General features: G+C 35.5%; 1 protein-coding gene across 5 annotated transcripts in view; it reads right to left on the bottom strand.

The window, feature by feature from the left end:
* The window catches only part of LOC118203114 (uncharacterized), a 306,364-nt gene that overhangs the window by 20,213 nt on the left and 260,891 nt on the right, over positions 1-25,260 (bottom strand). For all 5 annotated transcript variants that reach the window (XM_085811212.1, XM_085811213.1, XM_085811214.1 and 2 more), the window contains 3 exons: positions 25,068-25,166; positions 9,732-9,884; positions 6-122 (listed from right to left, as the gene is read on the bottom strand). In XM_085811212.1, the coding sequence (XP_085667338.1) occupies positions 6-122; positions 9,732-9,884; positions 25,068-25,166 (369 nt within the window). The remainder of the gene's footprint in view (positions 1-5; positions 123-9,731; positions 9,885-25,067; positions 25,167-25,260) is intronic.

Genomic DNA, 25,260 nt, shown 5'->3' with positions numbered 1-25,260 from the left:
CTTACCGTTTCTAGAGCCCCGATGTCGAGTCCGGCTTCTTCTAGCTCACACTGAAGTCTTATTCGATCGGCAGGACGAGGACTCTTTTTCAAAAGAATATTCAGAAATTTCAAGGCCGCAGTCTGCAATAAATAGAAAATTTTTTTATATTCCGGGAAATTCATCTTTTTTGTAGATTACAAGTTGTATTTGCAGAATGAGGTCAGAAGTTTGTATGATGCACTGTTATCTAATTAGTAAAGTTATTTTGGTACTCCCCCCTCGTTATCGGGACCGCATATACATATGTAAGATACAGCAAAATACAATTGCTGTAAAAATAATTTGCGACTTCAAAATTAACGATTCTAGATTTGGTGCTGTCCTCCTAAATTCATCTGTTCTCCCAAATTCGACATCCTTCTATGTTATGTAACAACCTCAAATTAACCAATAACAGATTAGCTGTACTCATATAGATGTATAAATACCGCTGGCAATTACGTCATTCTTCCCTTCCCTAACTGCTGCTCTGTCAACACTGCGTCGCTTTACCTTCCTTAAATGCCTACGTCATTTCTAGTTAAAAATCAATGTTCACTGCGGGGTGGAGGGGAACAGTTCTATGTCTCCCTTTCTACTGAGCCAATTGACAAAATTCAAATTTCGTTTTTTAGGTCTCGAAAGCGCGACTTAGGATATATATTATATTTATATATAGCATTGTTCTAACCTAGGTATTTTGGCAGAAAATTGGACTTTTTCTGAAAAAACTTCCATATTTTGTTTGTACGACTCAAATTATGCCTAGATATTAAATTTTGTAATTTTTGGAGAAATTTAAAAATTTATCCTGGCGCATTTTTTCAAAATAATTAACTTGGCGAAATTCTTAATTTATAGTAACCCACTTACTTTTTTTTTCATTGATGCACGAGTGAAAAATAGGTCCACCAATCATTCTTACAAATAATTTTATACTTAAAAATATATATACATAAACCACATTTTCGTTAGTATCGTTTATAATAAATACGCCAAACTTCGAAATGCTCCAAAATGTGAATTCACGTATATCTTAGGAAATTTTGAATAAAAAACTAATTTTTTACAGGTATGCTTAGAAATACATCTACTTTAAGATGATAGTAAAACATTTATAGTTTATAAATACAACATTTTCTTCGTAAAATTCATAAAAATATTAAAAAATACAAATTTTAAAATTAAACCGTGAAAAATGTTGGAATTACATTTAATGCAAAATTTTATTTGTCGTAATTCAGTTTCGTCACCTTCGTCTCATATTGCAACTCTGCCATCACGACTACGCAGTAAAAATTATTACATATACAGAGTGATTCTAAATTGTTTTTACAAATTTAGAGGGGTGATAGTACCCATTCAGACAAGCAAAAATTACCAGAGAACAAAGTGACGCATTTCAAGAGGCAGAAAAGAAGAAAGTTGAAACGCATCGAGGAAGAACAAGGAATTATAAGGCTATTAAGAATTGACTATTATAAGTATATTGTCTAGTATATTACTTAAAAGACTACCACGCATGCAAATTTGCACTGAGAAAAAGCAGAATTTTGCTCTTAGATGGTACTGGAGAAAGTCAATCAGAGCAAATGGTGTGCTTGAAAATAGCACAACATCATCGCTTCAAGCATTACCTTAATAACATAGTCCGAAGCTTTTCATGAATGCTATGAGGGAGTACACGTACGAAGAATTGCAGATATTCACCTCACATACGGTGAAGTGAAAAGGAATGGACGTGAAGTATGAAGATTGTGCGAACAGCGGTTTCTAACTTGCCGGATTCCAAGTCATCCTACCTTTTCCATTGTTCATCGAAGACTGCGAGAAACAGGCTCTTTTGCCATCTCGAAAACCAAAGCAGGACGTTCGCGAACTGCACGAACGCCAGAAATGGAAGAGCGAGTTTTGACTAGATTTGAAGCAGCTCCTTCCACAAGTACGTATACGAAATGGGTATTTCTCAGCCAGTAGTGTGGCGTATGTTACACGAGGAACGCATGCACCCCTACCACGTGCAAAAAGTGCAATCTTTGGACACAGATGATTATCCCTGCCAGGCAGATTTTGTACAGAGGATGCCTGGAATGAAGAATAACGATTCACGATTTTCTGCATTGATATTATTATTATTTAGTGATTAAGGAACATTCAGCAAACAAGACATTTTCAACGTGCATAACCAACACGTTTGGTCTGACAGCAATCCCCACTGCACTGCCCCTCATAAACGCCAGCAGAAATTTTCCGCGAACGCCTGGGCAGGTATCCTGGGAGATTACCTGGTAGGCCGTGCATCATGCCAGACCGTTTGACCGGCGCAACATACCGTATCTTCTTGGAACAAGTGCTTTCCAGTTTATTGCAGAATATTCCGCTCCCCATAATGAGAGACGTGTGGTTTATACACGATAGAGCCCCAGTACATTTTTCCTCCACAGTACGTAACATTTTGAATCCCACATATCCTGCACAATGGATAGGACGTAGCCTGTGGCTTGGCCTCCTCATTCACCGGGCCTCAACCCACTCGACTTTTACTTCTGGGGGCAGATGAAACCTTTAGTGTACGAGACGCCTGTGGACTCAGCTGAAGATCTCGTGACGAGAATCGTTGTTGCCACGGACAAAATTATCACGACACTAGGTATCGAGTGGGTGCGCCAGGCGTTCCTTCGCCGATGTCAACTGTGCAGTGACCCACGTGATTGGCATTTTGAGCACTTTCTGTGAGTTTTTCACTAAACAATAAATCTGATTGCGCACTTTTTGGTCTCTTCATGAAGACTGTTGTTAAGTTCAGGTTTGAATTCTAATGTTCCTCTTTTCTGGCTCTCACAGTGGAATGCGACCCTATGTTCTATGGTAATTATTGCCCGTCTGGATAGGTACTATCACCCCTCTTAATTTATAAAAGCAATTTAGAATCACCCCTCTTACGTATATACATTTTTGATTCCGATCCCAATAACAGAAGAGTACCGTTATTTTTTCAGTTGGCTGTGCCATTTTAAAAGAAAATCACTAAAGATACCGAAATGTACACAAAAGTCCCTGAACAACTTGTTGTTTGGGAATGGAACAACTTATATCTTTGTCCCTGGTCACACTTTCGCAAGCAAGTTTGAAAGCTTTTGTGACAAGTTACACAATCCCGATATGCTAGAAACTGACCTATGGTTTCTGATGTATATATGATAAGAAGAATTAGAAAAGTGAAAATACGCTGGATCGTTTTTATATTTGCTTTTCTGCTTCAATAATTTTAAGAGTCCGTTTTCTGAGGTTTGCTGTTTGCAAAACTGTTTTCCTGCGTATTTCATCTTACTCTTGATAGTGAAGACTACATGACACATTACACATGTATGCATAAAGAAAAATTAAATGTACCACGTTCCACACAACTAAGCAAAAATAATTCTGCTTTAATGGCATACCGAGATTATGCTTCGATTGCGATTTTTCTGAGTAATAATCAAGCAACAAATCTTAATCCCGAACGTTTTGATTCGTGCCAGACAGTTTTACAAGATTATTTACAAGAAAACATCTTCAAGATTCACATTCTCTCCAAAGTGCGAGGAACTCCTGTGTCGGAGGGATTACCATTAAGTTTACGGAAAGAGGAATGCCCAAAATGTTCTTGTTACTTAGATGATATTATAATATTATCAGAGACTTTCGAAAAACATATAGCTGATTTAGAATCAATTTTCGAGAGACTGTTGCAATTTAAACTTTAATGCAAATCACGAGAACTGCAGTATTGCAGATCACTAGATAACCTCTGATATACAGAAGATGCTTGCTCCAAGAAATGTGAAACAAGTGCAGTCTTCCCTGCAAACCTGTTCCTGCTACAGAAGATTTATACCGAAATTTTCAGAAATAGCTAGACCTCTAAGTAATCTATCTAAAAAGAACTTAAGCTGCGCATGAATAGGAAGAAAATTTTTTTCAGGCATTAAAGCGACTTCTCATTAACCTTCCAATCTTAAAAGCAAAATGATGCAATAAAGCCTTACATTATTCGAACGGATGGGCTAGCAACTATGCTTTGGATGCTGCGCTATTACAAGGAAAAGGTTCAGAGGAACATCGAATAGAATACACTAAGCGTTTGTTGTCAGCCGCCGAAAGAAATTACTCTACAACAGACCAAGAAGCCTTGCTGTTGTATGTCCTTAAACAAATTCCGTGGCTATATTGATGGTCAAGAGATTACTCTGACATTTGATCACCAACCGGTGAAATAGATTTTAAGCTTGAAAAGTCACCTAAGGGAAGACTTGCTAGGTGAGCTGTGCTGCTATCTTATAATTTGAAGATGGAATACATCCTTGGAAGAGCTAATTTTGTATCCGACATGTTATTATGCCCTGTGTGCAACCATGAAGGAGGCTCATGCGATGAAGTTTGTGTAATAAACATTGATATGCCAACCAGAAGTGAAGTAAAAATTCGTGGAGAACAGCTGAAGGACACAGAAAAAACATAGAAACTTTAAAAAATATAGAAACTTTCAAAAGTGAAGTAAAAGATAAAAATTTTCTAATTGCACCAAAAAGGTTATGCAATGAATCAAGGAAATTTGTATCGCTATTTCCAAGTCTCTGAATCAGAGGAAGTTCAACTACAGACCAACTACCAACACTTGAACGAGAAAGAATTTTTAAGCAATATAATGATGCTTCTAGATCAGGACATTATGGTGGAATTTCCCAAAGGTATTATTTCACAGAAATGGGGAAATACGCTGCAAACTTGATGTCCTAGGTAATCTTAAGCTGGGTCCTTGTCGAGGCAAGTCGGATTCAGAAAGAGAGGTTGTAACAAATCAAAAACTGTTGGATTGGAGGACGACCTGGTCCCCCTTGTCAATGAAGACCATATGACCGCGGCCATGTCCGGTAATAAATTGATTTAAGTCAATGTCATTGTATATATCCATTTTCAAGGAAATTTTAATATTTCGAATTAAACCTTGATTTCGGTCAGACCGTTCCCACCACACCCTCCATTGATCAGTATAGTAAGATTTTATGGATCTAATTGCAAAACGTTTTGAACCCGATGTTTCAAAAAATGGAACATCCTCGCTTAAAGCGGCATTTTTAGCTAGTTAGTCCGCCCGTTCATTACCAAACCATCCTAGATGTGATTTGACCCAGTGAATTCTAATACAAAAATTTTTCTGCGGGGATTTCAAAATATCTTTAATATTTAAAACCAGATAATTTTCTGTAATAGGAGCAGGCAGTAACATAAGGAGTGATAAACAACCAGAATAAGTATCTATTTCGGTTCTGCACTTTAATTTTTCTTTAATCCATTTCAAGGCTTGTAGTAAAGCGCAGTATTCTGATTGAAAAACGGAATTATACTTATTAAGTTTAAAACATCTACTATCAATTTCGACTCCAAAATAAAAAACACAGAGGGCGACACCATACTTCCCATCAACTCCAGAACTGTCAGTATATATGTTAATAATACTAACAGTAGGAATTTTTTTATCAAAATAAAATGTAAAATTTTCAACTGCATGAAAATAAAACTTTGAAATTTTTTGAAACATATGTTTGGTAATGAGGATGTCATTATATAAAATAAAATTATTTCTATGGATTTTTAGAAAAAAATTATCTAAATAAAATTTATAAAATATAGAAAGAGGGAAAATGCCAGATAAAACAAAAAGCTTGTCTGAAGGAACTATTCTGAAACACCGTGTAAACAGCAGGGCCCAGCTCCGTTGTATTGAATCAAGTTTCCTCCTCAGGCGTTGCAGCTTCCCCGCCGTGGAACCCCAGGCCCAATGCCATAGATAATTATTGGTAAAATAATCAAATTTTCTCTCCTCATTCTGAAACATGGACGTAAGAAAGGACTACTGAAGGAAGGCTTCCTACCTGCATGGGCCCAACTTGCCAAATACTGGGGTGACAAATTATCGTCCACCATTTTTAATTCTGGCACCACTGCAGATATATCCATAATTTTTGGAGCAGGAATGATGAAGAATGAGCTATTCCTTCCCGGGGTTCGAGCTCTGGACCTCCCTATTACCAGCCCAGTGTGCTTCCAATTACAATACAGAGGGACGCAGTGAGAAGAGAAAAAATACTTTACAAAGTTACCAAGGGGAGATTCGTTGTTTTGACAAGTTCATCAACATCTGGGAAAATATGCCTAAGCGCTTCAACTATATTTCCGTAATATGCATTGTAAAGTAATGCGCAATCATAAATATTCGTTTTGCTTGCAAAATATTCAACGCCATCTTCAAATCATCTTGACCATCAAAGCAACAAACAAACAGTTTTTAAAAGCTGTTTGTTACGTTAAAATAGGAACTTCAAAGTTATTTTACTAAGTGTTAAAGGAACTTAAAGTAATGTTATTTTCTGCCTCGTGATTTGAGAAAATGGAAACAACAGCTGCAGAGAAAAGGTCGAATCGCTCAATCCCCCCCCCAACACTTAATTTGCATTTACCGTATTTCGCTTCATGAAACGTGCACGAATGAAGGCTGACGTGAACTACTGTCTCAGATGGCTTACTTAAAATAAATGCTGTGTGGTGATGACGACATGCATTACTACCGCAAATGGAGGCGGGTCTGATAACAACCTTGAAATATCTATTTTAAAATAACAGGATATTGTAGTTAGTGCCTATAAAATTTACAGATTCTTCTTTGTTCCGAGTTCAGGAAAAATTGAGTAAGGATGGACAAAATGTGCAAACACTTTGGCATCACAATCACATTTATGCGTTGCGAAATAATCGTAAAAACTCATTAAAAACTGGGAAAACTCATATCGGTTTTGCACTAGCCAAACATTTTGTTGAGTCATTAGGTTATTTTAAAGCAGGAGAGTTGGAAAATGAGCAATGCCCTCGCCTGGACTCACACCTGAACCTCTCGAGTGTGCTAACCGCTGCTCCACGAAGGTATGCTTCAAAGGAGAGAGAAAATATTTTATATACGCCCTCTTTTAAAGGTCGACTGGAGATTAGGGGACCCAATCGCCAAATCCTGTTGCTGAAGAACCATCATCCACCATCCTTATAGCTTGGGCGCCACTGTAGAGTCATTAGGTTATTTTAAGTAGGAGACATGAAAAAAATATGCAGTGCCCTCGCCGAGGCTGGAACCTGGACCTTTCAAATACGCGCCAAGTGACACCACGAAGACAAGTTAGGAGGAGGGAGAAAATACCTTATATATTCCAGGGGGAGCCTATTTTATGTCAAAAATTTAATTTCACCATGGGGGGTCATGGTAATCTCGAACCTCATGTTAAAGATTTCCGAGGAATTCTCTGGAACTGCTTGAGAGAAAATCGCAATTTTTTGAGTGCAGGAGAATACCCATGCGACCTTTCATCTTCCACAAGAACGATGACTATATATACTATAGGCGATTTTTTTTTTAATTTTTCAAAAATCAATAAAAAATAAAAATTTGAACGTTATTAGAAATCCGGAATAGCCAAAATGTTTGTCTTGAGACGCTCTATAATTTAAAAAAAAATTTATCTCTCTAACCCAGTTAGGACCCGAGATCCACATGGGCGTCCTAACCCATATAATGGTAACCTTATATACTTCCCCTTTTAAAGGACCCAATCGCCAAATCCTGATGATGAAGAATCATCATACACCACCTTTTTTAGTTCGGGCGCCACAGTAGAGTCATTAGGTTATTTTAAAGCAGGAAAGCTGAAAAATGAGCAATGCCTTCGCCGGGACTCGAACCAGGACCTCTCGAAAACGCGCCGAGTGTGCTAACTTTTACACCACGAAGGCATGCTTGAAAAGAAGGGAGAAATTAGTTTTTTCAAAGCAAAGAATCGAAGTATTTCCAAACCTATTGTTTTTCAAAGCTAAATTTCACTGCAAGTCAAATTTCAAGTGATAGAGTTTTCGTAATAATATAGAAGTGTCATGCATTGAAACCATGACACTGATATCCATTTTGGAACTTCCACAGTCTTTGAAAGCTGAATGCGCGCAACTTTATATCAACCGAAAAAACTGGAAAAAGCTCTATTTTTGCTTTATTTTATGTAAGAACACAAATAGCATTTCAAACATTCGCCGATTGTGTTGCCACTCAGCAAAGCATAGTATATTTTTAAATGTCAATATATCTTTCAAATTTAATCAGAAAACTCAGCGATATAAATAAAGTGTGTTGCCACTCGGCAAAAGGCATTATACTTCTCTTTCGAATTTAATCGCACTGTGGCCAAATGATTGTATCTAGAACCATCACATTTTGAATACAGAGCCCTCAACCCAAACCCGTGCACCTCGAAGTCCGAAAATTGGAATTTTTTAAAAAATATTTTGTAAAAATTTAATGAATTTTTAGTTACACAAATTCAGCGAGTTAAAAGAGGATAACGGCAAAACTGTTCAAACATCTCCTGAGTGAAAGTCTGTTGTCATTCGGCAAAATGTAATATATTATCTTTCAAATTTAACCTGTCTGTTATTAATTAGCAAAGTAAAATATTTAAAAGCAACAATGCAGTTCTCAATATTTTTAAAATTTTTTTAAAAATTTGATTGATTAAATAAAAATGCATTTAATTAAAATATTACATATTTTTATGAAATGACATTAGCTCAACTCCTTAAAACCATTATATATAAAGAGAGAGAATATAAATTTTAAATAAAATTAATTATGAGTAAATATATATATAGTTTTTTTAGCTCAGAAGGGCTATTAATTTCCGTTTGGCATTTTGCCTTGAATCACTAGAAATGGAGTATCACTTTTCAAATTGTTGCCACCCAATATTATCGTCTCGTATTATATTTAAAGAAATTAAATAATGAAGAATCTGCATAAATGCATGCATATTTCTCTCATTGCGATAAAACAACAGTACCTAGAGCCATCCAATTTTGAATACCGTAATTCTCCCCCGAATATGGGCATCTGGAAGACCTAATTTGGAACATGGAATTTGTTTTGTTACCTATTTCATATTTTATAAAACTGTAACAAATTTTTGATTAACAAACCCAACAATTTCAAAGTGAGCAATGGCAACATTGTATGGAAAAAAAAAGTAATCTCCAATGCGCGAGACTATGTATCGGAAATTCTAAAGATAGGCTCATTTAAAAATTATTTTGAGATATTGCCGTTCAACTGACTTATGGTTTAAGTGCAAAAACATGATATTTAGTAAATAAAGGTAACACACAAAACATCAAAGAAACGCTCCTTTGGGCGTGTTGTGGCTTGAACTTACACAGAAATTTAAAATAATGGCTAATATTGTTTTATTTGTTTTTTATTGTTTTTAGGACGGCAACGAAAAGATTATTCAATTCTGTTGTTCTAAAAAAATGTTTATGTTTGCTAAGAGCTTTAATAAAGATTATATTCGAATCAAAAAATGTGAATAAAAGTTATTTAAAGAAACGGTGTTCTAATTATAAAGATTAATTAGGAGTCAAGAAACTATAGGGGTAATGTAAAATCTGAAAGCTTTTAGATTTTTTTAATTTGATTAAGTAAAAATGTATTTAATTATAAATATTAAATATTTTTATGAAATGTCACTAGGTGGACTCATTAAAATTATTACATAAATATTTTGTTTTTTATAGTTACTACTTTCGACTTGCTGTAATTGATATTCATAAAGACAGCTTAGAATAAAAGTGAAAAACCTTACCTGAAATACTGGTGGAGAGTCGATACTGCCTTGCAAAAGTCCCACAAGAAACTTGAACCGTACGGGTTCTCCAAAAACTACACGGATTGTTGTCAAAGCTTCAAGAATCAGAGCATGACTACTAGCACTTAACTCCAGCACATGAACTAACAGCTGCAACAAAATAAAAAAGAATTGTACACTCATTATATATGTCAAAATAATGAGAAAGGGGAAGTTTAAAATTCCATCATAATTCATTGATAATTAACAGTTATTACCTCCTTTATGGGAAGAAATATTATTATTCCCATGGCAGTGTATAAAAATCTCGCATTTAAAAAAGCGAATTGGATTCCTTGTTAGCACGCCATTTATGCCCACAGGGCTAAATTTCACTCGCTGAAGTGTAACAAAATATTTAGGAATAACCCTGCATAAGAAACACTTTCTCAATTCGGTCTCGAAAGGAATGATTGCCTTTCTGATCCGTAACTTAATGAATCTGGAAGAATGTTTGGATCATTTTGCTTAAATTGTTTGATTTGAAATAGTCGCTTGAAAATATATATAACGATTAAAATGAAACCATGTACTGTCATTTCATAAACATATTCAATATTTCTAATTAAACATCTCATCATTTTAAGGTATCCGACCTCGTTCAGGTACCATTTTTTTAAAAATGGTTTTTATTTTAACTATAAACATATTAATTTGAAGATAAGAATATTAATGAGTGAAAACAATTTAAAACGTAATGCTAAGTAATTTTAATTTTGAAAAATAATGAAAAAAAGGACAATTTTTGCTTAAATTTTGCCTTTACGGCAACAACCACGGTGAACAATGTATATATAAATATGTAGTTTTTTCAATTTGTATTTATATTTACACTTGTTTTGTATGCAATGAAGCAAAATAATTAAGAAATATTCATATATTCTTGAGATATGTCAAAATGTATAGTATTTACTGTATATTTTCCTATTATTGCATCCAAAAATCTAAAAATAAAAAGTAACAATTCAACTTCTAATTAATATTTCTAAAATCTTTTGCTTCAGAGCATGCATCAGATTATATGAAACATGTATAGAAAGTATCATTAAATTTTATCCATAAAAGTTTGAGTTATGACTGTTACCATTGGCAATATTTACAGAAAAAACATTTTTCAGAAAACAAGTTTAAAGTTTTCATAAAACAATTTCTTAGTGAAAGAAACATCCCTGATAACTAAAATGCCCCTACTTTGTAACTTAACACCTTGTTCTTTCTTCCCACACTTTGCACCTTTTCTTTCGAACAAAGCGTAATTTTTTTTTTTTTTTTTTTTTGGGGGGGGGGTTGTAAAACTTGTGGAATGCCACCAAAAGTCATGATTTTGCACTTTATCAAGTTTTCAAATTCCCTGCTCAGTGTAAAATTCAGGGCACATACCTAACCTTGAAAATGCTTCAAGCAAACCTATAAATCCATCATTAAATAACCCAACACTTACATTTGCTCCAAACATTAATATTCGCAAATTTATGAATGTTCTTTCGGAAAAATTTGCAATAAAATGCCATTAAAACGTTCCTTGATATTTTGAGTTTTGCCATGTAGACACTTTTTAATAATTCTTGTTTATGTAGTCAACTCCATATATGTAGGTTTGATTAAATTCAAAATATATACTGATATACCAGAGGTTTTTGTCCAATTTCCCCCCCCCCCCCTAATTTCTGCAATCACATTCACAATTGCACCAATTCACTGATAATTGAGGAGGGCATTGGCTTCGAAGAAGAGCTACAATGGAACAAGCAGTTAGTACAACCTGCTGTATCTCAATTAAGTTTCAAACACGACTTCTAATTGCAATCCCTAATTCTGCAGTTTATCAATAAAAGAATCAGTCAGTTTACCTTTTCCTTTCAATTCAGGAAAGAAGTTTTTTACTTTTCGTAGTCCACTACCAACCCTTTTCTGTACATGTTCAATGCATTCCACTTTCTTGACCGAATCTTTACCATATATATCTTTAACAATTAAAAACCCCTTAGAATCCCCATCCTCGTAATACTCCATGTGCTTCAGCTTTCGTAATGTAATAGATCATTCAAACAGGGAATAAGCACCAACTGCTTCCATACCCGAAGCTGCTTCATTATAATTTGCAGAACAATTATATTACGCTTTACATATGTCGTGCTGAAGATTGCATGCCATTCTGTTTATTTTGTTGCAAATGATGTAAAAATGTGACATAGCTTTCAAATCAAGCACTTTGTCAACGCTAATCGACAAAGCGGCAACACATACATTCAACGTCGAATACCCTCTGCGCCAAACTAAATACGAAATTAAGGGAAAAAACTAACACCAGATACTTAAAATGCATTACAAAATATCCAAACTTAGTACGCATGTTTATAATTTACAAAATCTTGATGATAAATAAAGTTTCTAAATACGTAATCTATTTAAACGCTCACTTCCGGCCCAAAATATTGGAATTTGCGGTTTATTCCGTTACAGAAAAATGCTTATAACTTCAGTTCTAATTAACCTATCAACAAGTAAAAACTTGTATTTGATAGCTAAAGATGTATTATTTAAGATAATGTAATAAAGTAAAAATCGAAATTTTGACCGAAAATCGTCTTTTGTACGAGGTCGGATACTTTAAATGCATTTTTATTGAAATCAATGCGATTAAAAAGGTAGAAAAAACATTCTTTGCTTTTAAGTAAAATATTCTTTGCGTTAGCTATTGAGCTGCGATTACTATTTTTCTAGTCGCTTGGTTTTTAACTGAATATCAGTTTGGTTTATTTAACTGAATGCATTTTTAGCCCAAAGGGCGTCAGCCAAGAAGAGCTATTAATTTAGTTTTGGCATTTTGCGTCGAAAACTTTAAATATACGTTTCACTTTTCAAATTGTTGCCACCAATTGTTAGCGCCCTGTGTTGTCTTTAAAGAACTGAAATAATAAAGAATCTGCATAAATGTATATATGTTTCTCGCACCAAGGGCCATCCAATTTGGAATAACGTAATCCTCCATCGAATATGGGCATCTGGAAGATCGAATTTGGAATTTTTTTATTATCGATTTCATATTTTGTAACACTTTAACGAGTATTTGATTAACAAACTCAACGATTTCGAAGCGAGCCATGGCAACACTTTACGAAAGAAAACATTTTAATCTCCAACGCGCGAGACTGCGTATTGAAAATTCTAAAGATATGCTCATTTTAAAATTATTTTGCGATATTGCTGTTGAATTGAATTTTATGGTTTAAGTGCGAAGAGCATGATATTTAATAAAGGTAACACACAAAATGTTAAAAAAAGAACGCCCCTTTGGACGTATTATAAAATCTGAAAGAGGTTTGTCCCTGAATAACTATTGTTTTCGTTTTGCGTTGGTTTACTATAAATGTCCGTTGCACTTTTCAAACGGTTGCCACCCAATGTTAGAGTCCTGCATTATATTTGAAGAAGTTAAATAATGAAAAATCTGCATAAATATATGTATATTTTTCGCATTGTGATAAAACAACGGTACATAGAGCCACCCAATTTTGAATGACGTAATTCTACTGCGAATATGGGCATGTGGAAGCCCAAATTTGAAATTTGTTTCATTATCGATTTCGTAAAACTTTAGCGAATTTTTAAGTAACAAACTCCACGATTTAAAAGCGAGCAATAGCAATACTGTGCAGAAAAAACATTTTTATCTCCAGCGCGCGAGACTGTGTATCGGAAATTCTAAAGATAGGCTCAGTTTAAAACTATTTTGCGATATTGTTCTTGAACTGAATTTTATGGCTTAAGTGCCAAGAACATAATATTTAAGAAATAAAGGTAACACACAAAATGTAAAAAAAAAAAAAAAAAAAAAAACCGCCCCTTTGAAAGTAATTTAAAATCTGAAACCTCTTAAAATTTTTTTTCGCAGTGTATAACTAATCCTCAAATTAAAAACATATCAATGCGCGTGACAGGCATTATTTTTTCGTCTTTTGATTCTAAAGATTCTTTCAACAGATTGCTTGTCACGTACCAAATGTCCTATCGCGTGGATGGACGAATACGAAAAAGTAACCAACCGAAAAGAATGTTTCGACATTACCAATTTTCAAAGGCGACGATTACATTGTTTCGAATGAGGGCGGTGGACAAAAACGAATCCATTATTATCATACTTGTATACTAACCAACAAATAAAAAAACATATTTTTAATCTGTGATGAAAAACTGGGGAAAAAAGAATTACGTTTGCTTCCATTCTTTCTTTTATATCTGATGACAAAGTATTTCACGCTTTCGTAAAGCTGAGAAAGACACCCTGTTAATGTCTTGATCGCTTTTAAATATATTTTGTTTTGTTTGTTCAGATTTTATGAAGATGAATTGGAAAGTAATTTCATTTTCTACATTCCTATTCCTGATATTAAAGAAAAAGGGGTAGTATATAAAATATAGCTATCGAGGCTCGAGACAGATACTTCCCTGCTCTCCCATCCCCAGTGAAATGATTGCAATATAAAATGTAAGTAAAAATACATAATTAATATTTAATTTATTTAACTAAAATTTAATTTGGAAAATATAAAATCTTAAAACTAAGGGAAAAAATAAATTACATCTAGCAGATAAGCATATATTTAAAAAAAGCTTATTAATCTGCTATTTTTGGTGATTAAAAAATGTTTTAAACTTTTCTGTCTCTAAAAAGAGCTTTTTTTTAGTCCAAAGGGGATATTTGCCTTGAAGGACTAATTTCGTTTTGGTATTTTGCATTGTTGATTGACTTTTAATGGCACAAAACCTTGAAGGCTGAACCATGCGCCAAACGAATGGTGAGTAAAATCCAAAATGCACAAGCACACTGTATAAGATGAATCGTTGAAATGAACCTGTAATGCTGATGAAGGCATGTAGAAACGACTTTGAGAAATGCTCTACAACAGGTAAAGCAGGATAAAACTTCAAATCATATGGTAAAAAGAGATGTGTTTAAAAATCTTATGAGGTTGATTTGAGGGTTCTTCCAATGAGATCTGTTAAGTTAATATTCGTAGAGTTAAATGATATTCACGTTTCTGACGAAGAGCAGGACAGCAGGTTAAAATGTGATTGACTGAAACGGGAACGTTGCAAGTGCCACAAATACGCTCATTATATCCTTTTAAGAGGATATAATGAGCTTGTTGATAGGTTAATTAGAACTGAAGTTATAAGCATTTTTCTGTAACGGAATAAACCGCAAATTCCAATATTCTGGGCCGGAAGTGAGCGTTTAAATAGATTACGTATTTAGAAACTTTATTTATCATCAACATTTTGTAAATTATAAACCTGCGTACTAAGTTTAGATATTTTGTAATGCATTTTAAGTATCTGGTGTTAGTTTTTTCCCTTAATTTCGTATTTAGTTTGGCGCAGAGGGTATTCGACGTTGAATGTATGTGTTGCTGCTTTGTCGATTAGCGTTGACAAAGTGCTTGATTTGAAAGCTATGTCACATTTTTGCATCATTTGCAACAAAATAAACAGAATGGCATGCAATCTTCAGCACGACATATGTAAAGCGTAATATAATTGTTCTGCAAATTATAATGAAGCAGCTTCGGGTATGGAAGCAGTTGGTGCTTATTCCCTGTTTGAATGATCTATTACATTACGAAAGCTGAAGCACATGGAGTATTACGAGGATGGGGATTCTAAGGGGTTTTTAATTGTTAAAGATATATATGGTAAAGATTCGGTCAAGAAAGTGGAATGCATTGAACATGTACAGAAAAGGGTTGGTAGTGGACTACGAAAAGTAAAAAACTTCTTTCCTGAATTGAAAGGAAAAGGTAAACTGACTGATTCTTTTATTGATAAACTGCAGAATTAGGGATTGCAATTAGAAGTCATGTTTGAAACTTAATTGAGATACAGCAGGTTGTACTAACTGCTTGTTCCATTGTAGCTCTTCTTCGAAGACTGATGTGTCAGTCTGCAGTGACTAATTCGTAGGCGAGTCAGCAGTACATCCTCCTTTCGATTCCCTCCCGATTCCCCAATACTCCAAATTGGATTTTACCTGCCTTAATTTGTTCAGTGTCTGGCATTCCCCGAGTTCTTGCCACCTGGACAAGATCTTTCTTCTGATGTAATTCCGTATGTCTGTAAAAGGGAAAATCATTTTCAGAGGTAATATCGGCAGATTCTGCAGCGACATCGGCGAGTTCATTGCCTTTGATGCCAGCATGTCCAGGCACCCAGCAGTCCGCAACAGAATAACCTGCGTTTCTCAAACAGAGATGTGTCTTTAAAATTTCTAAGACCAAAGGGTAACTAGTATTTGTATTTATTGATTCAAGAGCACTCAGAGAGTCAGATCAGATGAACTTTCTGCTATTCTGCTTAGAGATAAAGATTAAGGAATTCAAAATGGCAAATGTTTCTGCAGTAAAGGCAGATGTAGCCTTATGAAACTTACTACTCTTGATTTCTTTATCAGAAACAAAAGCTGCGCCGACATGATCGGATTCTTTGAGCCATCAGTAAAAATCGCTTTATAGTTATGAATGACTACTTCTGATGACTTATGAATGACTTATGAAGTCTTATGAATGACTGCTTCTATGCTCTAGGAAAATTTGTTGATATTGGACATCATTGATACTACTCTTCTTAAGTTCTCCAAAAATGTTAAGTAGGTGAATATTCACTTCTTGCCAGGGAGCAATACCGAAAAAGTTAAAGCTTTTGAGATTCAGATCTTTTAAGTTGCATTCTTCAATCAGTGAGTGAATGCGAAGATCAAAAGGTGGGGTACATGAAGGACGTGCTTAGTAGATTCGCCAGTACTGATCAGATGTCATGAGTCGGATAGGATGTTCGGCTTGTAACATTACTTTATAATAAAGAAGATCAATGGACAACTGCCTGTGTCTAAATTCCAGAGATGGTTCAAAACAGATGACATATAAACTTTGGACTGGAGATATTCTGAAAGTCTCACAGCAAATCCGTAGCGCTTGCTGGTGGACTAGATCCAATTTCAGTAGCACAGAAGGTCTTGCTAATCCATAGATAACACAGCCATAGCCAAGTTTGGGACGGATTAAAGCTCTATAAATGCGGAGCATAGAATAACGTTCTGCTTCCATGAAGTATTGGTCAGTATGTTGAGGGCTTTAGAACATTTTTTCTTTAAATTTAAGATATGCGGAAGGAAAGTGAGCTTTCTGACAAATATAACTTCTAAGAATTTTACTTCTGGCTCAACGCGAATCAAACAGCGGACAAGATGCAGCTCTGGATCAGGGTGTAGATTTCTTTTGCGACAGAAATGCACGCAGACGGTCTTCTGGCTAGAAAATTTAAAACCATTGTTGTTGGACCACTTTATGATTCTGTTTAAGGGGACTCATACACCTTAAAACTCATAAGATGTTCGAATAGATGACTGTTGCAAGAATTGGGATACCTTGTTTGTTTTAAAAGCAATTACTACCAACTTTTTACAGCTGACTACATAATATAGCTGCTTTCTGAAATAGTCATCAGAAAGTTTGTGTTGCCACAAATATTTTTATAATTTAACACGCTTTGTGACAACATTTTTCGTCATGTTTCCAACTTGCGCGCACAGTTTAAAACATTCTGTTTCACAATTTAATTCCATATTTAATATATAGCTTTTATAACATTTGGAAACTACTGTAAGCCTAAAATTCTAAAAATTTCATATTAAATTTTTATTTTATTTTGAGTTGAGTTTATAAAATGTATTTTATTAACAAAATTTGTAATGTTTTCGTCCATAAAATTTTTCAGTATTAAAATATTCATCAGATTGTTGGTTCAGTTAGAAAATAGTGCCCATATAAAGAATTCCATCAAGTTTCAAGTATGTACCATTAGCCATTTTTAAAATATCATGCGCGCAAGGTGGAAACATGGCGAAATATTTTGTCACAAAGAAGATTAAATTACAAAAATATTTGTGGCAACACAAACTTTTTGGTTACTATTTCAGAAAGCAGCTATATTATGTAGTCAGCTGTAAAAAGTTGGAAGTAATTGCTTTTAAAATAAATAAAATATCCCAATTCTTGCAACAGTCTCATATTCGAAGATCATAAGGGGTTTAAGGTGTACGAGTCCCCTTAAGAAATTTGTAGTCGTATCTCAATGTATCTCATATCTTGACCGTTACAATAGACCATCAAATCATCAACATACAGGGAACCATGCCCTATGGAAGGAAGTTCTCTTAAAATGGAATTAATTTTCAGGCTGAAAGAGTGACACTGAGCACTGAACCTTGGGATACACCTTCTTGTTGTACAAATACTTGAGAAATCAACGAACCGATCTTAATTTGGAAAGTGTGGTCCTTCAGAAAGTTTTGAATGAAGATGCGTAAATTACCTCGCAATTCAGTGCTGAAGAGTTCCATGCTACCAGGTCATGAAGAGTTCCATGCTACCAAGTTCTATCGTACACGTTTTCCATGTCAAAGAAGATTGAAACCACATGATTTCTTTTCACAAATGCATAGCGCACTGCGATTTCTAAAAGCAGGCATTGTCAAGTGAAGATCTTCCCTTACGGAAACCACTTTGGTAATGCAATAGGCAATGATTAGTCTCCAGATAGTAGGTGAGACGGTGATTTATCATTTTTTCAATGATCTTGCAAAGGCAGCTAGTGAATACGATGGCGCGTTAATTTAAAGGATTTTTCGGATCTTTGCCGAGTTTTGCTATAGGGATAACAAAGGCCCTATACCAGGCAGTTGGAAAAATTTGTTTCTTCCATATCTTATTATAAAGAGCGAGAAAGACCGCTAGAGATTCATAGGGCAGATGCTTTATCATCAAATAACTATGCCATCAGGACCAGGGCAGGTCCTATCATTGCGATATACTACACTTCTTAATTCAAATATGGTGAGATTTTTATTATAAGATTCTGTATTAGGATGGGAAAAGTTGATCTGAATCCTTTCTAAGCGCATCTTTGTGGACATAAACTCTTCTGAGTAATTGCTACTGCCAGATACAGCAGCAAATGTATCACCTAAAGCATCGTCTATTTCTTCTCCAGAGCTTATCAACTTTCCATCTTTTTCTAGAACAGAAAAGGAATAATCATTATATAGTCCAGAGGCTTTGCGGACTCTTTCCCAAACCTGTTTGCTAGACATTGAGGAGGTAAATAGGACACGTAGGCTGCTTATGATTTTCTCTGACTTTGCCGCCTCACTTTTCTTGCATTCGCCTTAGCTTTTCTAAAGGCTAGAAGATTTGCCAGTGTTGGATATCGGGGAAAGATACGCCAAGCTTTTCTTTTGCTCTCTCGAAGTTTCATGACAATCATTGTTCCACCAGGGTTTAGGGAATTTTGGGAATTTTGTCGAGGACATCGGAATACAGAGTTCAGCTTATTGTACAATAGTATCAGAGATCATTTTTACTGCTGTATTAATGTCCACATTAATACATTACTGCTGTATTAATGTCCACATTAATTAATTGTTAACCATTTCTTCAGTCAGCACAGCACAAGATGCAAAAAGATCCCAGTCAGCTTTATGCTAAAGTAAGCGTGGTTGTTTTGAAATCACTGACTTTCCTGTAATATTTACAACGACTGGGAATTGGTCACTATCGTAGAGATTCTCCCCTGCACTGAAAAAGCAAAAAAGTAGTAGAGATGGAGAACAAAAAGCCAGATCAATTCCATGAAACGTTCTAGTCGGCTGATGAAAGTCGGTGTATTCTCCATTATTAAGGAGACAAATAGAATGATCTTCTATTAATTAATCGATTTGCCGGCCCCTTGAATTAGTGTCTTTACTTTCCCATAAGGTACTATGTGCATTGAAGTCACCTAAAAGCAAAAAAGGTTCTGGGAGCTGCTCTATTGTTCTGTCCAACTGTCGCTGATCAACATGCTCATGTGGGGGTAAATAAATAGTGCATACTGAGATTGAAAAGCGTAAATTAATCTGAACCGCCATAGCTTGAAGGGAGGTCGTCAAAGGGAGAGCAGTGTATGGGTGATTGTGGGAGGCGATAAGGTTCCCACTACCACAGGCACGATCCCCAGATGTGTTGTCCTTTCTTACTCTGGTATATCTCCGTATCTTAACAAGGTCTCCTGAAGTGAAAAGCAGGCAGGTTGATATATGTTGATTAAATCATCGACATTATCCAGGTTTTGACAGAAAGCCCGGTAATTACACGAAATAAATGTACCCATTATGGATGCTTGTTTTGGCTTTTTTTTTTTTTTTTTTTTTTTTTTACTTTTGAGGCAAAAGGTGTTTCGGAAGGGATAACCCTTTTTCAACGTCCATTTCGTCCGAGTCGTCTAGGCATCCTGAACTCATGCTTGCAATAGAACTTTGACTGGGGGTCCTGGGTTTTTGCTTATTTTTCTCCTTGATAGCATCTCTGTTTTTGTTCTGTTGGACATCCTGTTTTCTAGGATCTTCTGTCATTGCTAGTTCTTTTTTCTGTGCGATTACTGTGGTTTGCTTTGATATTGATCTAAATGTTTTTGTTGCGGATGCATAAGATTTATTAGGTCTTGGATGATTAGAGAGAACAAATCTTTTGGCTTCTGCAAATGATATCTTTTGTGTAAATTTAATGTTTCGAACTTGAATTTCTGTCTGCCATTTCGGACATGATCTTGAAAAAGCTGGGTGCGCGCCTTTACAATTTATACATAAGGGAGCAGCAGAGCAGCCTTCACTGGCATGGCCTACGATGGAAAATCGAGCGCACGTTAGGCTACCGCGACAAGAGGTCTTTCCATGTCCAAAGCGCTGACATTGGACGCAACGCATTGGATTCGGTATAAACGGCCTGACTGAACAGTTTAGGTATCCAGCTCTAATGTTTTTAGGCAGGTTAGGAGACTTGAAAGTAAGTATGACATGTTTATTGGGAATGAGTTGACCTTCTTTCCGTATTTTGATCCTACGAGCACTACACACGTTTTGATCTGCCAACTCTTTCACAAATTCCTCTTCAGTTACTGACAGTAAGTCTATTTCAAAGATTACTCCTCGGGACGAATTTAGAGTGTTATACGGCTTAACTGTAATGTTTTCTTACCCTAATTTAGTTAGTTTCAAAAGACTATTAAACTGCTTTCCGGACACAGTTTCTATCAAAAGGTCTCCAGACCGAAGTCTCTTAATATTTTTCAGTTCTCCTACAGAAGACAAAAGATGTTTGTTTATTAGAAAGGGTGACATTTTTTAAAATTCTTCAGAGCTGGTTATAATTAAGAAACGTGGAGAAAAAGCATCTGAGACAGTGCTTTCTATTTCGCTTCTTAGTCTTTCGGTCACAATCGGAATATCGGGTACATTGTTGGAGCAGGAAGGTAGCGTTCATATTTAAATGGAAAAAGATTCGGGTTCGACCGCCCCATCCACCATGGAGCCCAACAAGGAGACGAAGATTCCTACGCCAGGGCTAGACAGACCTATACGCAAACATAAGTCCCACAGTCGGCTTTCCAAAAGCAGGTACTCCCGAGAGCTTGTACCCAAGCCACTGACACAAGGACTAGTGACCAGCCGGTTGACACCTGTGAGAACAAGATGCCTCCCGTTTAACTGAAGCAGAGGCCAAAGCAGTGTGTTGGGACAGTACCTCGCACTTCAACGACCAAAACCCTCCTTTCCAGTCTCCACGCACGGCAAACACGTGGGCAGTTTTCTCGCCACTCAAAAAACTAGGGACAAGGCTGTTCCAGTTTCTTATGACGAGCCCGAACATCAAAAGAGGAAACCACAAGGGAGAAGGAAAACGAGAAAAGTTGAAGTTAAGAGGAGAGGAGGCAGAAAGGTGAAGAGATCACTGGGGCTCCAGGATTGTGAAACCCGATCACCAAGACAGTAATCCCTTGAAGGATTTTCACCTACTATGCTTTAGCTGGGCATGCTGGAACGGCCTTCACGCCTAGAGTGGCTCTACCAGGAGCTATGCTCCCGACGTACTTCGTCCGTTCCGCCCAATCACACCCTCCCGCCACGTTGAGGCAGCATAGCAGGACTTGGGGGGCATTTCACGCTGAAAACTATAAACGGCGAATAACTTTTGAAATTGTTGCCACCCAATATTATTGCCCTGTAGGTTTCCGCCGATAACATCGCGGCAAAATCATCGCGGGCGAAAACGTCGCGGAGAAAACAACGCAAGGCGAAAACTTCGTGTTACAAAGCATCGTGGGAGAAAACATCGTGGTACAAAATATCGTCGTCGAAAAGAAAGCGGTTCGAAAACTTCGCAGTTTAAAAACATCGTCGTCGAAAATATCGCGTTAAAAAATAAAGTATCCACAAATCATCGCATGACGATAACATCGCAGACCTGCTTTTTTCAGGCTTTAATAATTGTAAATGGATATTCCCATTATGATTTGTGAGCGCAAGATGGAAAGAAAGATAATTTTTACTTTCATATTTTTATTAACTAATAAATTTTGCTGAGTAAAAGTAAGAGGGAAACTTAATACTTGAGAATAAACTGAAGCAGAACAAGAAATAATTTTCATTATGAGTATTAGATTGACAAAAGTGAAGAAAATAATATCATAATTAGCAATTTTTTATAGATAAGGTCATGCAGTTACGTAGCTTCCTTTTTCTAAACTTTTTTTAATTATACTTTTAATGAAAAATTACCAGTAAAAACTGTATAAAAATGATTTATTAATGACTTTTGTTAGTTAACTATGTCAGTTTAAAATTCTATTAAGTGCTATAAGTTGCCTTAATTTTCTATGCTTGAATTTTCTTCTTACTTTTTCAGCAAAAATTTATTAGTTAATAAAACATTTGAAAGTAAAGATTATCCTTCTTTCCATCTTGCGCTCACAAATCATTATGGAAATACCCATTTACAATTATTAAAGCCTGAAAAAAGCATGTCTGCGATGTTATCGTCATGCGATGATTTGTAGATACTTTATTTTTTAACGCGATATTTTCGACGACGATGTTTTTTAAGCTGCGAAATTTTTGAACCGCTTTAATTTGGACGACGATGTTTTGTATCACGATGTTTTCTCTTTGCGATGTTTTCTCTCACGATGTTACGTTTTCGCCTTGCGTTGTTTTCTCCGCGATGTTTTCGGCTGCAACCCGCCCTGTATCATATTTAAAGAAATTAAATAATGAAGAATCTGCATGAATGTATGTATGTTTCTCGCTTGCGATAAAACGACGGTACCTAGAGCCATCAAAATTTGAATAACGTAATCTTCCACATAATATGGGCATGTGGAAGCCTTAATTTGAATTTGAAATTTGTTTTATTATCGATTTCATATTTTGTAAAACTTTAACGAATTTTTGATTAACAAACTCAAGGATTTAAAGGCGAGCCATGGCAACACTCTACGGAGGAAAAAAAAAAAAACCTTTTTATCTCCAGCGTGCGGAACTGCGTATAGGAAATTCTAAAGATAGGCTCATTTTAAAGTTATTTAGCGACATTGCTATTGAACTGAATTTTGTGGTTTAAGTGAGAAGAACATGATATTTAAGAAATAAAGATAATTTACAAAATGTTTAAAAAAAAACACCCCTTTGGACGTAATTTAAAATCTGAAACCTCTTGTTTTTTTTTTTTTTTTTTTTTTTTTTTTTTAACCTTCAGTTAGAGTTTGATCGCAGAAAATTTCTATCAATTGTCCTTTTTCTTCAGGAGATTTTGGAATTTAATTGTTAAAAATATTTTGTTTTGCCTTCTTTGTAAAAATGCTTTGCATACCACCTATTTTTCTCTTGCGTACCACCGATTGAGAATTGCTGACATGCATCTGTATAAAGTCATCAACTATAGAAAAGTTTTCCAACAAAAAAAGCAAGTAATCTAATAATATATTTTGTAGGATTCCTCACTCTTCCAGCTTAAGATAAACGTTGCGGAACCTAGCGAACTGTGTAGCGACTTATCGCTGAGTTCAAACAACTAAAGATGTAGACTCGAGAAGGGTTAAAATACCCTTTATTTCACTCAACTAAGTCGGCCCCTTTCTCTGGCTTACAACAAAGCCTTGACTCCGGCTTAAACTCAGAATAAGAAATGAGAATTAAACTACAAGTAACTAAGAGAGACTTAGTCGAAGCTAACACAAGTATCTAACGTAGTTGGCCCTTAATTTAAACCAGCCGGCGAATATCAAAAGGCTCGTAATATACGGCCGAGCGTAACAACTTCAAGAGAGACTTAGCCCGAAGACAAACGCAAGCTAACCAGAATTCCTAGCACTTTCTCTCTCACGAAGTTAGTTGAACCTTCCTTAAATACTTCTTCTAACGCATTTGCATTCAATGCGATTCTAAAAATCCTTCTGGTAGGGAGTTGTAAGTGGAAATAAGAATTGATAGAAGTGATCCAAATTAAAATTAATGTTATAAAATTAAAATATACCTTACGAGTTTTTAAATTTAAGCTTTCCTTTAAAAATAAACGTATAGTTTTATTTCCTTATATGGCATTTTGACAGATTTTTAGCTACTTGCTTGCATATAAGGGAAGCGCCATATTCGGGGACTGCCCCGAGTGGCGAAAGCTCTAACCATATCACTGCACTTGTACTCCAATAAAACACAAGCGTATTAAAATAAATTTTTAAAATTAATTTTAAAAAATTTGTTTTAATTTGAAAGCTTTCAGATTTTAAATTACGTCCAAAGGGGCTTTTTTTTAACGTTTTGTGTGTTACCTTTATTTATTAAATATCATGTTCTTCGCACTTAATAAAATCCAATTCAATAGCAAGCAATATCTCAAAATAATTTTAAAATGAGCCTATCATTAGAATTTCCGATACACAGTTCCGCGCCGCTGAAGATAAAAAGGTTTCTTTTTTCCCGTAGAGTGTTGTCATTGCTCGCTTTGAAATCGTTGAGTTTGTCAATCAAAAATTCGTTAAAGTTTTACAAAATCTGAAATTGATAATAAAACAAATTCCAAATTACGGCTTCCAGATGCCCATATTCGGTGGAGGGATTACGTCATTCAAAAATTGATGGCTCCAGGTACCGTTGTTTTATCACAGTGCGAGATACATGCATCCAGTCATGCAGATTCTTCATTATTTAATTTCTTTAAATATAATGCAAAGCTGTGATATTTGTTGGCAACAGTTTGAAAAGTGAACCCCCATTTATAGTGAATCAACGCAAAATGCCAAAACGAAATTAATAGTTCGTCTGGGCAAATTGTCCCTTTGGATTAATAATTTCAATTAATTAAAATAAATTATTTAAACAATAATTTAAAATTACGGAACCATTAACATGTAAAGTTCTCGACTTACCTGCAATGCCAGTATTCGCGATTTCGGATAACTACTCATGAAACAGGAACAGACGCTCGAAAGACCGTGAGCGTCTTCTGTTACACGAAGCACGGATTTCTGGAAAGGAAGAAACAAGAAGCTTCATTACAGAATCTACTTTTGTATTTTGAACACATATACAGTGTACTCTCGATTATCCGGGAAAGCAGAT

The sequence above is a fragment of the Stegodyphus dumicola genome, chromosome 2, assembly GCF_044657685.1.
Source record: "Stegodyphus dumicola isolate Sdum_Otavi_A_Nest chromosome 2, ASM4465768v1".
Taxonomy (NCBI): Eukaryota; Metazoa; Arthropoda; class Arachnida; order Araneae; family Eresidae; genus Stegodyphus; species Stegodyphus dumicola.
Note: the sequence above shows the minus strand (reverse complement) of the source record. Positions and strands in the feature narration are given on the sequence as shown.